Raw genomic sequence first — 14,971 nt, forward strand, 5'->3', positions numbered from 1 at the left:
TTTTTTTTTTTTTTTTTTTTTTTTTTTTTTTTTTTGAGATTTACAAGCAATACAGCAGGCGCAAATCTCTATGGTCTGATAAGAAGTTCCAGAATGGTCAAAAACATTTGTTTCTTCAAAGTCCTGTTTATTTTAAGAGACTGTCTGGCCACCTCCTGTTCACAGAGTAGGTCCACTGTGTGTGTGTGGATAGAATTCACATTTAGGCTGTGTGTGCATGAGTGGCTTTACAGGCACGGTTTTTTTTTCTTGTCAAAGAAGAGAAAGATGCTAAAGAAATATATGCCAGCTGAACAAATGGCAGATGCTGGCACTGTTTACACATGAGCATTTTAAAGGACCCGGAAAAAAACAGTGCATGGCAAAAATGTTGTGTTTACAAAAATGCATTTTTTGGGAATTTGCTGCTTTTGTGCACAGTGGTGAAATAAAGGTCCTTGTTTTCAATCACATGCACAATTATAATACATAATAATCATACATATCTAATAAATTAAAACATATATAAATGAGTCACATATATGAGCCTTCAAACAAATGAGGCATAAGAAATATCTACACACATACAAAAAAGCAATATAGGCAATAATACATACCTAACACTATAATAGTGTTTTTTTTTTTACTTTAGGCAGGACATGTGTCCCCTTCTTATAGACTCTTAACCATTCGGACCTCATTTACTTTTTTTGGATTGATTGATCATCTGGACCTATGGGCCCTAAACTGTATTTTAATCTCCACTATGTGTGTGCATAGTGTTGTACTTCTTTATGCCCCCTTTGTACCTTTTCAGCTTTCTGCTATAAATCACATGATTAAATTCATAGCTTTTATTATAGACTAGACTTGGCACCAGATTAAAGTGTAATTCCGTCAAAACCTTTGTTTATTTTTAAGTAATGGAGAGAGAGGGGAAGGGTAAGAACCCCTGTTGGGTTTTTCCCTGCTATGCAGATTTTTATTCTGTTGTAGAGATTTACCCTCACTTACTGTTAATATGACAACAGTTTTACCACACTGAAAGCGATGTAAAACCTCCCAACAGCAACATTGACAGAATAAAAAAAAAAGTATTGGATTTTTTTTTCAGTAGAGTGGGGAAAGGCTGTCCCCGTCAGATTTTTTTTATTGCTTGTGTCCCTGTTGCAGCAGTTTCCCTCACTTCCTGTTTGGTGGAACTTTTGTTCAAAAATACACAGTGTGACGTGCTGGGATTGACGAATCAGCACTTTGTGAGGCACCGCACACCAGCCACTGTGTGTTTTGCGCAGCGGCTGGTATTAATGGACCCCAAGGGTTTGTTTACATCATGTCTGTTGAGCTACATACATGTATGGTTTGTACAGGGTTCATAGAAAAGAGTTGTTTTCTATGTGCCCTGTTCACCCCATTAATGTGTAGCCGTGTGCATGAAAATGTGGCACAACGGACATGTTATGAACCAAACCTTACTATCCCTGTAACGGAGGTTTCATCAGACAGGAAAAAAGGGAAGCTTGCGTCCAAATTAGCAACATAATTAGTCGCAAATCAGGCTGCTTCTCATTCAGCAAAGTCTCTGCAACATGTGTACAGTTCTGTGTATTTGTATTCCTGGGCATCAATGTAATTACCAGCTGAACACCATACGGTGCTGTGACCAGAAGTAGGAGAGATGGTGCTTGTAGTGGCTGCAGCAGATGGCGCAATGGAAAATCTCAGGTACATCCATGTTTGCACCTTGAATTGCTTAGTGCTAGTGACTTATCTTCAAATACCTGTATTCGTGGCCAGCCAAGTGCGACAATTTGCAAAGTTTAAAGACCAATTAATGATTGAAGATAAGACAGATTTTCCCTCTAAAACAGACGCATAAATAAGAAGTGATCAGGGTCAGGTTTTATTTTGTTGCAGGGCTGCATTAGAGCAGATGAGTAAGGAATTTTCTGACTCAAGCTTTGCCTTGTGACAGAATTGATAAATGTCCCTCATTATGTTTAGTATTCAATTAAAAAATGGACAGTATTGCCTAGCTATGTTTTTTGGTAATATTTCTGCAAAGTCAGGATATTTATTTTTATAGATATAGAGTATAGAGTAATAGATTGTAAAGGTGCAGAATAAGGTACCAATATAAGAGCGAAGTTATGTGGGCAAAGTCTTAATTGCTAGGACCATTACCTTTTATGGTGAAAGAAAAAGCAACACACTGATGAGCTCATTTCACTGTCAATCTTTTCTTACCTCCTGTCAGCATGGCTCCTTATGCTGCTTCTCCCTCCTTCTCTGAACTCTGCTATACAGACTGTACAGTATACTGTAAGAAGCTGATACTAGGTCAAGTTAAGTTACTTACACGCCTTGCATTTAAAAAAAATAGAATTACTAATGTATTCATGAATAGAGTGCTGCATTTATTTGTGCCTTTTTATATGTTCAGATGAGATGCTTACTTTTGATCAGGTCCTATGAACATATAGCAATCAGTTACATTCTGTTCTGAGATTTGATATATTTGAAATACACCTCCCTTTCTATGTAGTGCAAGGAAGTTGGCATGATTTTACATTTATCAAAAATTATTGTGCAAAAGAGAAGCAACATTTTTAACCAACCACTCTTTTGGCTTTATCTCAATAAAACAACTTGCAGAGTGCAGATCAATTACTGCATAAAACTATTTGACCTATTTATTTATTTTTACTTGGATTGAATGGATAGTTTTCTGCTTCAGCTATACTGAGTATTGCCGTTTTCTTTGCTTTGGTTTGCCTTGAAGCCATCTAAGATAGCGGAAAATACAGCCATGCAGCAGTGTTTTTGTGAAAACGTTTAAATATTTGTTTGTGGAGATTGTGGCCCTAGGCCGTTCTTTATGTATAACTCTTTTCTATAAAGCTGAGTAGCATGACCCAATCATTTATTTTATAGGAAGAGGTATGCATTGTAAATCTGAGGAAGCTTTGGCAAAGCCTATAATTAAGGAAAAGCATTCTAAAACAATATTGTTCTCCCTATACTTCTTTTCAGCTATGGCTTTGTGTCAGACTTCAGGGGTCAGTGTCTAGGCCAAGTGTATATTCTAAATCAAACAGTGTATCATTTAGCAGTTACAGTTATCCTTAAATAACATTACAGTAATAGTTATGAGCTAGAGTGAATGAAAGATGTTTTTTTCAAATTGATGTGTTTGTGCAGAACAATAAATGGGAAAAGAGTAACTGTCAAATAAAAATATACAGGATAGAAAAATAAAATTGTTTCAGCCCTTTACTTGTAATCTAATGAACAACAGAGCCATCTGCATTGCTTACTAAAATGGTATATAGCCACAAAGGACGCTGGTAGCGGGGCATTCCTGGGAGTGAGGTTCAGACTTACAACAATGAGTAGACATCTCCTGTCCAACTGATTCTAGGTGATGAATTTAACAAACAATGATGTTGGCAGTATACTAATGGCTTGCACTTCTGTAGGGCGTATAGGCATGTATTCTTATGCCATTTTTTTTCTCAACATTACAGAGAAACTTGTGATTTAAGTGCCCTAGTAACACACTTCTAATCACCTTGCCAGCACTTCCTTGCTGCTGCTTCCATAGCAGCTGGCACTAAAACTGGGGTCAGACAGTGGGGTCGGTGGTGACATCACCCCCCTTGGTCATGTGACAGTACTCAAGCCCATTGATTGGCTGCTAGACCTAAGGACTGTTAAAGGGGAGCAGGCCACATGCTCCTCAGTACCTGGAAGTGCTGGGCATTGTTGCTGGCACTGATGAAGGCAGGAGCAGCGGGGGAGCCCTAGAAAGGCAACGGTAGGTCAAGAGACACTGTAATTTTGCCCTGCATAGGTAAGGTGACAATGTCTCTTTTAACCCCCCCTTTGCAGTGCAAAGGCAGTAGGGTCAGGTCCTTGTTCTTTCATTTTATTGGAAGCATTAATCAGTCTTTACCTGTAGATACCATCTCAAGAAATAGAGACTCATAGCAACTTTATCTTTTTCTTTTTTTACAGTCAGGACAGCCAAGCCCGGCAAGTTCTACGTCCAGTTCAAGTTCCAGTTTGGCACCACCACATAACCATAGACAAGGTATTAAACAAATAATAGACAATAATGTGTGTGTGAATGTTTTCAGTGTTTAAAGGGGTTGTTTAAAAAATGTTTAATTGTTAAAGGGGCTGTTGGAAGCACAAATGTGGAATTGTCTGATTTGTTCACAGGAGTAGATCTTTCTGCTGTTGTGTAAATTGACACATTAACTGAACAGCATCTGCAGTACCAAGAGGAATTACAATGTAGCAGTGTTATTATTGCCTCATCATAACTTCTGTGATTCATAGCTGATGAGTGACCTTTGATGCACATATGATGTCATTTTAGGCCACTTGGCTAAAAAAAGGTGTTTTGTATACTATTGATATTTAAACTTTATTTTATTTTTTTCAGCGACGCATTTAAAAAAAAAAAGTACACAATTGAAAGAATACATAGAATAAGTGCTTTGTAATAGAAACAACATTTTGTGTTCTTATATGCAAGACAAAGTATGGAATAAAACTTATATTTTTTTTATCTACAGGAACACTTGTTTTAAAATTACACTGGTCAAACTAGAAAAAAAAAAAAAGTTTGTTACTCTTTTTTTTGTCTATAGATTCTATATAGTCTATAAAATGTAAAGACAATACTGTCAAAGGAAAGTCTTGTTTTTACTGAAAGAAAAATCTATATGTATTATTTTGTTATGTTAATTAATGACAAAGTTATTGCCAGTTCATTAGGCCTATAGCTGCCTGGTAGCTGTATGCCTGACAAACAATCTTCTTTTTTGAACCCGATTTGAACCCGATTTGAACAGAACAATTGGTTCTCCACCCAACTTCTTGTACCTCCTTCTTGTACATCAGATTGCCTGTTTGAGGAGTTCTTAAACGATACACAATTTTTGTTCCTCTGAAGAAGCCCCGACGGGCGAAACATGCTCATGTTGGGACCTTATATGAAATAGTATATATTTAGCCTTGGAAACTAATCGTCTGACCCAAAATTGTGTGGCATAGCTACCATGTGGTGAATGTATTATAAAATATATGTCTTATTTTATCTTTTAATCTTTTAATTTATTTAGTGCATGATTATGCACTAAATAAATGTTTTTCTAAATTTTATATGGTGAGGTTTAGAATGTTTTTTTAAAGCCCCTTTCCCTCTGGGTAGTTGCACACCTCAGAGTGGAATAGTTATTTATTCTATGCATTATATACTGGGGTGTGAAACTTCTACTCTCTCTATCCCTATTTGCAATGCACGCCTACTAATGTTAACCCACATTTTTGTTTAGTGTCATGTGACAGTTTTTCTGAAACAATACAGACTAATGATTTCAGGACAGTGGTGGAGCGCCAGAGCCCGTCCCAGCTGCAACCCTTTGTAATGCCAAGTATCGGCACTGGTATCTGAACATCCCTAGTTTTCATTGTCAGATATTTGCTCCTTTCTCAGTCTATCCATGCTATCTAAACAGCACAGCATTTGAAAATATGCTGCATGATTCAGTCTACTTCACATAAAAACATTCTGGGCCTTAAAGATATGTTTCCAAAGGAAAAAATAGGCTGTAATTGCAAATAACATGTCATGCCTGTGATGAACTATAATTAATTTTTTCCTAACTCAGGATGCAGAATGAAAGCTAAAATCTTATTGGTTGCTGCAGGCAGCAGTCATATTTTCCTCTTTGGTTGTGCATTTATAAATCAGGTGCACAATGTTCTTGAGTTTTTGTGGTATTGTTGCTCACTTGTTGAACGTAATGAGGACTAAAGGGCAGAGGGAGTGATATGGCAGCACCATAGAACCCGCATTAAGATTTGAGGAAAGTGCTTGCTTGACCAGAATTTGACCTTGAACTCAAAGAAGCACATCAAAAACTAAATAGATCAAAAACAGGCAAACAAAAGGTGCCGCTTCAGAGACATCTACAATCAAATTGATTTGTTATCCTGGTTTTTTTTATGCTCACTATTGAACTAACATTAACACATTTGATGTAGGTATTACACTGTTCAGTGTATTTTCTTTCTGTTTTCTGCATTTTATAGATATACATCTTCAGAGTATGGGTACATTAATGTATAAAAAATATATATTTGAAACTAAGAAACAGTTTTAGGTTTATAGAAATATTAATTTGGTTAAGATTTTTAGATTGGAGCTTGGGGTGCAGTTTATTTTATGTGGATTAGTGGGTAAAAAGTACCCATGGAATGGAAATATATAAACTTTGTATGAACCTTTTTTTGCAGTCTTTGCATAAATGTGTGGTCTATGTTCTGTTTTCATGTTCTCTTTTATTTTAAAGTTGTCGGGACTGAAAATAGCACTTAGAAAAATAGTAGTGACCAGTCAAATAAAAGCTCTGCAACGAAGGTCAGACAAGGCTTAGAACAGCTTTGCATAAGGGATGTTGATGCGTCAGACACTGCCCTTTCCAGTTCAGTGGTGTTTTGGAATCAATTAAAAAATATATCACTCTACCTCTTTACCTATCTCCAAAACATAAACATTAACCCTGCACCTAACCCCCAAACATAACCCTTAATTGACATCAAACCTAAGCTATAATATTTTCATGTTTCTCCCTAATCTTACACTTAACAATAATCTATTACACCAATATTCACAATATTTTTTACTACATTTTAAAAAAGAGGGATAATACAATACAGGCGGGTACAATGGTTTTACATACAAAAGTTCTGATTGATAGTAGTAATTGAATGGGATATTATAAACCGCAAGTTAGAATAGACAAGCCAATAGTTGGGGGCTAAGTGGAGGTACTGGGGAAAATGGTAAGGGAGGGAGGGGTATGTTTTAATGAGGGGGTGCTTGAAGTCTTGTATTGGCTTACAATCCTTGTGTAGTTGTGCGGTGGGGGTAGCCATCTATTCATGGGACAAAGGTTGGGAGTGAAAAAGTCTACAGGTTGTACACCTTTCTCTGTCTGGGAGGGAACAAAAGCTAAGTATTAGGTAAAGGAGAGCTGGTGAGAGGCCTAAAGCTTAGGCTAAAACTTATAGTAGGAAAATACAGTTTTATATGAGACTAAGGTAGAAAACAGGGGTGGAAGTGGAATGCCAAGAGTATGATTCCTATTGTTTCCTTTGTACCTGTACTTTGTTCATTAAAATACACTGTAGGACGTCTTGATTTTTGTTTTCCAAATCCATAAGCAAGCTCTTTCTTACGCTGGCCATACACCTATAGATTTTCTGTAGATCTTTTTTCTATCAGCCTATGGTCAGATGGTAAAAGTGCAACGGATTCTTCCATCTACGCTAAACTGTGTGGATGGAGGAAACTCCCACTGGGCCAAGCTTCAGTATCTTGCTAGTCGGCCCCACTGATTAAAAAAAAAAATCTATAGGTGCATGGCCCACTTAAGGCATATATTCTCATTCAACTTAATTCCTCAGTGTAAACGTCACCTAATTTTGCATATTCCAAAAAATTTCCAACCACAGTTGTCTCCCCTTGATCATTTGCATGGAATTTAAGCCACAGTTTAGCATTAGTTATCAACATCAGAAATGTTGCTATTAGGAAGCAGATGGCAAGCTTGAATTGAGCCATTGGCTTTAGCTGGTTTAGTCAGCAAGGAGGATTCCTAAAACAGTCATTACCAATAGGTTAAGTCCTAGTTTTAAGAAAAGTAATTGTCACACACCCGCAGTTGCATATTTTTCTTTTTTTTGTCCCATGACTGTAATTATATGGACAGAAAGTGATGAAGGTAAAGGTTGATCCTCCAATGGGGACACCTGTCAAAAGCTGGCCATACATTGTTGTATTTATTTCATTCAAACTGCAGGCTGAACAAAATGTAACATTCCTCCATCCATGCTAAACACCGTGGATGGACAATTCTCCTACTGGGCTGCAGAGGCGGGTATACTGCTGTCAGAACAACCAAACAGTGATGGCAACCAATTGGCCATCAACCAACCCCCAGCTGCTAAAAAGCTAATAAATACATTTAGTTGCTAACAAATTTTTTTAGAGTGCCGGTTGCTTGATTGTTGGATAATGGGCAGTTTACAAAATCAATTGTTCTCAACAGTCTTGTAACATTCAGAAGAGATGGTCATAGCTCATATTTGATTAATAAAGTAGTGTTGTATATTATCATTGTAGTCTCTAGACTTATTTGACTGGTATTAAAGGAAAGCCATTTACAGTTTAGTTTTTTTATATAAAAGTGTGTCAGACTCCGAAGCAAGTTAAATGCAGTGTACTTTTATGTTGTTTTGACTTGCCTCTGAGTTGCCTATTAGTAGCGCATGAGCTGCCTTTTAAGCTGTTTTGAGTTACTTTTGTATTTAGATTGATTTAACTGGGTGGGAATTGCAGCTGAGATGCAGTTAAATGTTTAAAGAATAAATCAGGGAAAATCACAGCTACCCTTGCACTGCATTTGACTAAAATACTGATATTCAATGAATGATATTCACTTTGAATGGCACCCAGATGTACTAAGGCAATGCAACTCCTTGTGTTTCTGGGAACCACAATGCATGGCAAAACACATTTTGGTGCATTGCCAAATCAGCTAATTGAATGGCCTGTCTTTATGCATACCACACTCGTGTTCTAGTTATCTAAGATTTTATAAACCACTGGTACAAGGAGCAGTAATGCTAATAAACATTATCATCAACACTGTTTGAGCTGGCTTTGACAAATCCTAGGGGAAAAGAAGGCAAAATATACAAGGGCAACTTTAAGGACCCTTTCAAACCATTACTTTAAGGCACTTCTAGAATTTTTTTATCTTGACGAGATGAGACTTTCTATATGCTAACACTCTGATATACAATAGCCTTTTGTTTATCGAGACCAAGAAAAATATATCTGAAATGCTCTGCTTGCTATATGTTAATTTGCCTAGATTTCTTTACGTCTTGTACAGGTTCCCTGAGGTCTATAATGAAAGACCTAAATTCTGATGAAAATGAGGAAGAATCTGATGATCCTGAAGACAATGACTCAGAAAATGAAAGGACTATCCATATTCATGGAGGAAGTCGTGCTCGCAGGTACATCAGTAATCCAATTTTTACTTTATCCCTTTGTATCTGAGCTTATGGCTATTTAATTTGAGAAAAATAAATAATAATTTTTTATCTGGTCTAAATACTGGTCTCCTAAATACTCTGACAAGACCACAATACTTATTTACTTACTGATAATAAACCACAAATGTCTTATCCTGTTCAGGTTCTTAGGTGGGATTTAGTAGGAAACCTCCAAGGTTGTAAATCCCCCCTCCCGACAGAGTTGGTAACCTTGAACATAAACTATCCTAGTAAGATGATCTTTCCTTTACAGACCTTGAATGAACTTTAACAGCTACCGTTTAGCAGAGAGCAGGACAATATGAATTTAAATTTACTTGAGCCATTTACTTTTATTTACATTAAAGATTTATTTTGCTATTAAATTGACCTTTCTAACCACTTATTCATTTCTTGAGGAAAAATAAATAAATACTATAAATGAGACCATCAAAGCCTTATGTGCATGAATGCTTTTTACAGCAAAAGCAAATTAAAGGATTATTATCGTGCAAAAAAATGTTTTGCTAACTGTATGTTATTAAAATATATAATAATCACGCACTCAAAAGCGGTAACTTATCCTCATTCCACAACAAGTTGAAATGGTGGTCCCCCAAGATATAGAATCAGGGGTACTGTCCTCTTCTTTACTTTACTCTGCCTTCTCTGTCCTTTTCCTTCTCTTTCCTTGTGATTTCTTCCTTTATTACAAGCTATCTTTGACTGGTATATCATTGAGACTTGTTGTGTTGTTGAATACGTTAGTCACAACGTGACTCTCTTTGCTTAGTGGAAGCTGTATGTTTATTACTGTTTAATCTCCACTTTTCCAAACTGTCCAGCCAAATCCATATTTTGACCTCTGTAGGTGTACAAAGTTTGGTGCCCCAAATCAATACTCACTCTACTAGGATCACATCTATTAGAAGATTGTTTTACTGGTCTTAACCTGGCTTAGAATTTTGTAACCTTTATAATCACCCCTGGCAGTATCACAAAAATAACAGAATATTATTTTACTATTTCAAAGAATTTGTAATTGGTATAAACAGGCTAAAATAATTAGACTGGGCAATATATGACCTATTAACAATAGCATGTAAAAATAAAAATAAATGTAAAGTATTATATAAGTAATTATTTTAGGTATTAACTAGGGATACACCGAAATTTCGACCTCCGTAACATATCAGCCGAAAATGGCACTTTTGGCAAAATGCTGAAAGTGCCATATTTTGGCCAAAATAGCGGTGCATCCCTACTGTCTCTCCTCCGCGATGGGCGCTGCTCTGTGTCCCAGCTGAGAGGAGAGAAACTGCGACAGGAAGCCGAGCGGTGCAGGAGAAGAGCTTTGTGAGCGGCCGGCGTCCCTCCTCCCGCACCACTCAGCCTCCTGTCACAGGAGGCTGCGGTGCAGGGGAGGAGTCAGCTGTCAGATCGAGCTCTCCTCCCCACACCGCTCACTCAGCCTCCTGTGACAACAGATCTAGGAAGGAGAAGTGGGTACAAGCAGTCAGTGATCGCTGAGTGTTTGTATATAATTGAGGACAGAGTATGTTTACTGTGTCCTCAATTATGAATGAATGGGAAGTGATCTATATCACTTCCTGTTAATTCGTGATTGTGGACATGGTAAACATACAGCACCATCTCCACAAGTTATGAATGAACAGGAACACTCAGTAAAGAGGATTCCTGTTCATTTATAATAAGGGCTGCAGAAAAAGAGATAGAGGACTTTGCGTCCTCAATCTGTTTTTCTACTTTTAAAAGGGAAATATCAGGGGTCTGTTTAGACCCCTGATATTTCACCGAAGTTTACAGTACAGTAAAAAAAAAAAAAATATTGCTCAGATTACCTGACCCCCAATCAGCAGGCATTGCCTCAGCCTCTCTCCTTTTTCATATCTATGGCTCCCAACACCTAATTCCCTAATTCTCTAGAGCCCTGAACCCCCTGCCTTGATTATGACCCCCCTCCTCACGATTTCATGTAAAGTCTCTCACACCCATCACGTCTACAACCTCCCATATTCTCAAAACTTTTCTAATGAACCACTGGTGTTTGTGTGATATATTTTGTATCTTATCTGACCTTTTGTATATGTGTGTATGTACTTGTTTGTCCACAATAAAAATTTATATGAGAAAAAATAAAAAATATTTAATAAAAATAAAATATAAAAAAATAAAAAGTTTCTAAAAATAAAATATTTAAAAAAAATTTAAAAGATTAGAAAAAAAAATATTTTCAGTTTCGGCCTTACACTTTTTTAAAATTTCGGTTTTTAAAATTTCATTTCGTTGCACCTCTAGTATTAACATATTGTTGATATAAGTTGACCAGATTGATTACATTTAAATAGTTGAAATTCCAATAATAAATAAAAGGATATACAGTATATATCCACATATAAATAGGAGTAAACAAAACTTATGAATAGATACCTCCTACATGATGGAATATTGGAAATTAACATGGTCATTGATAAAATAGTATTAATAACACTATAATAAATGTTTTATGTACTCTACAATTTGAGAGGTTAGGCAAACTCGATCAGGAAATGAGTGCAACATATTTTAAAGAAAAGTAACCAGGAGCCGCAAAAAAGACAGTATTTGTTGTAGACTAGCATTTCACGAACATTAGTCTGCATTCTACTGATGAAAAGTTTGGCTTTATATAGTATAGGATGTACCTCCTAACACCCTACCTGTTCTTTGAGTATACAATTAGATCTTGTGACTATACAATATATGATTGAAGGCCTTTGACTCACTGCCTGCGCTGCATATGTTGGTAGGCATTGGCAACTTCTTTATGTCAGACTGACCTCAGGTTTATTCCTAGGCATCGTTTTCTACAAAATATTACATTGTATATTCTTTACTTTAGTTGAGTTGGTCACTGCTATTTGTTTTAGTAAAGCAAAAAGGAAATCAGTAACTATTTGGACAGCATACAACAAGCACTTCTAAGCCTGTCTTCTTTCTCTGCAGAATTAGCCTAAGTGATGGAAGCAATAGCGAAAGCAGTTCAGTTTCATCACCGTTGCGAAATGAGCCTCCTACCTTATTAAAAACGAACAGTAATCAGGTAAGATTCTTCCGACTAGCTTCACACACACTGTTCTAATTCGTTATGGTCTTGTGTTTTTCTGCACTATGGTAATGATACTGGAAATATGTCCGTTATTGCACCGTGTTAAGTTACCTACTGCACTTTTTTCTACTCATTTTTTTTTCCACGCCACATCAAGGGCTTGCTATTGCTGCAAATCTGTGAACATTTCAATGGGAACAGAAGCACATGTGCTGCCTGCACAACACTTTGCATAAAGCACATAATATACATGATTCAGCCTCTCATATGGATACAATGTTGCCTACATTTAAACCGTGCTGTTGTGCATGTATATTTAACTGTGCTAATATCCTTTCTTTACTAAGCTGCACTTTACCATGGTATTTCCCTCAGCCGCCATTGAGTACATTAGAGCACGTTAATATTTCTGTGTCTGGATTTTGTTATTCATTGGTCTTCCCATCATAGAGGGCTACTGTATTTCATGCTCCACTAAGTTCGTCTCTGACCTTTGTGATAAAGCTAACCTTTTAAGTAAAAGTTCAAGCTGACTGAAATGCACTGGAGTAAACCAGTCGCACTGCAAAGAGAAAACCTGGTTTGAAAATGCATGAATATTTTCAGTAGTGGAAAGAAGGTTTGAAAAAAAAACAATTCCTTTAAGAACTCATGAATGCATACATTTTTCCCTTACTAATTGAAAGCGAACCTTTTTCATTTTAGATGGAATGCGTAAGGGTTAGAACTTATCACTTCTTATTACTGTCTGCATACCTATTTAGCATTTGCCTCACTTTTTCCACGGATGGTGGTCACAGAAACAGGAAGTGAGGGAAACATTTTTATTGTCAATTGCATACCTCCCTATTTTGTGAGATGGGAAAGAGGGGCACATTATATCATGAAGTATGTGGGCAAAAGACACACCACTGCCCCGTTTCTAATAACTCGGACCATGATGATTAATGCATAAAAATGATTGGTTTAATCCAAAATGTATTTTTATCATCACTGCCTTTCATTTATTTTGGCTTTTCAAAATAACGAATGGTAGTACATCATTGGCAAGTACATCATTGGCAGCACGGCCCTGTAAATGGACAAAGCTGCCAAAACTCTGTTTACCTTTTGGCTGCCGGCTTTACAATAGAACTGCCGCCAGATTGCTTCTATGGGCCGGTAAAGGCCCCCCGCCCGCCACCACCGCTGTGTTTTCTGGGCTCAGCTGACCCTCCTGCGGAACTGGCATGTAAGCCCGCTATATATTAGCAATTAAAGTAAAGGAAAATAAAATAATATAGAATAAAATAAATGTAAAAATAGTAATAATAACATATGTTAATAATAATAAAATATGCGAGCGTGCGCGCATTCATGCAAACACGTAGGGTGTGTCTACCTATGAAAACGTTGATTGCGCTACACATGTTTGGTATTGCCACGCATGACAGAGTGAGAGCAATAACTCTAGGGCCAAGATTTATGCGTATCTCTTAACTGATGACCTATAGGGGATTTTAAAGCATTGTCTATGGTACTAAATTTTGTCGCCTTTTCACGTTCGCATGCACTTTTTTACCTGGGCATTTTATTGTGTTTTGGGGCACTAAAATCAGCTTAAGTGCATTTTGTACTAAATGTTTGGGTTTGATAGAGTTGCACCAATATTGTGCAACTGCCACCATTTTATTCTACAGGGTGTTGGCTTTCAGAAAATATATAGAGGGGGATTTATCAAAACTGGAGCAGACAAAATCTGCAGTTATGCTTTAAAGCTATTAGGTTGACAAGAAATGCTTCTAATGTTGAGCAGTTATATGCAGGTTTGAATGTCCTCAATGTTGTCCAGTCAAAGTGGCTTTGTTTACCTTGAAACCCTTCATGCAGGTTGGCTTTGTTAACCTTGGAACCATTAGTGTAGGTCAGCTGTGTTTACCTTAAAACTCTTAATGCAGGTTGGCTTTGTTTACCTTGGAACCATTAGTGCAGGTCGGCTTTGTTTACCTTGGAACCATTAGTGCAGGTCGGCTTTGTTTACCTTGGAACCATTAGTGCAGGTCGGCTTTGTTTACCTTGGAACCATTAGTGCAGGTCGGCTTTGTTTACCTTGGAACCATTAGTGCAGGTCGGCTTTGTTTACCTTGGAACCATTAGTGCAGGTCGGCTTTGTTTACCTTGGAACCATTAGTGCAGGTCGGCTTTGTTTACCTTGGAACCATTAGTGCAGGTCAGCTTTGTTTACCTTGGAACCATTAGTGCAGGTCAGCTTTGTTTACCTTGGAACCATTAGTGCAGTTCAGCTTTGTTTACCTTGGAACCATTAGTTGAGGTCAGCTTTGTTTACTTTGGAACCATTAGTGCAGGTCAGCGTTGTTTACCTTGAAACCCTTCATGCAGGTTGGCTTTGTTTACTTTGGAACCATTAGTGCAAATCAGCTTTGTTTACCTTGAAACCCTTCATGCAGGTTTGCTTTGTTTACCTTTGAACCAATAGTGCAGGTCAGCTTTCTTTACCTTGAAATCATTTGTGCAGGTTAAAGGTATATTGCAGCCTCAAGTATGGAAATGCATACCAGAAAAACAGCTTGTTGCTATTTTTTGATAGTGCATGGGAAGAAAAAGCAAAGACTTAGTTGCTGTAATCCATGCAAACACTTTGCATTTAAGTAGGTTTAATCTGTAGTGAGAATCAGACTGTATATGGTGAGTGTAAAGGAAAGGCTAGAGAAGAAATAAAATTGAATTCCCAGGCTTTGAAGCAGATTTTTGTTTCACTTGTCT

The 14,971-nt window shown here is 37.2% G+C and overlaps 1 protein-coding gene across 3 annotated transcripts in view; it reads left to right on the top strand.

Annotated features, from left to right (window-relative positions):
- The window catches only part of MLLT3 (MLLT3, super elongation complex subunit), a 196,778-nt gene that overhangs the window by 160,768 nt on the left and 21,039 nt on the right, over positions 1 to 14,971 (top strand). For 2 of the 3 annotated variants that reach the window (XM_018571521.1, XM_018571520.1), the window contains 3 exons: positions 3,997 to 4,072; positions 8,934 to 9,081; positions 12,106 to 12,202. In XM_018571521.1, the coding sequence (XP_018427023.1) occupies positions 3,997 to 4,072; positions 8,934 to 9,081; positions 12,106 to 12,202 (321 nt within the window). The remainder of the gene's footprint in view (positions 1 to 3,996; positions 4,073 to 8,933; positions 9,082 to 12,105; positions 12,203 to 14,971) is intronic. The other variant, XM_018571522.1, reaches the window with a different exon arrangement.

Source organism: Nanorana parkeri, unplaced genomic scaffold (assembly GCF_000935625.1).
Source record: "Nanorana parkeri isolate BGI_ZX_2015 unplaced genomic scaffold, ASM93562v1 scaffold1773, whole genome shotgun sequence".
Taxonomy (NCBI): domain Eukaryota; kingdom Metazoa; phylum Chordata; class Amphibia; order Anura; family Dicroglossidae; genus Nanorana; species Nanorana parkeri.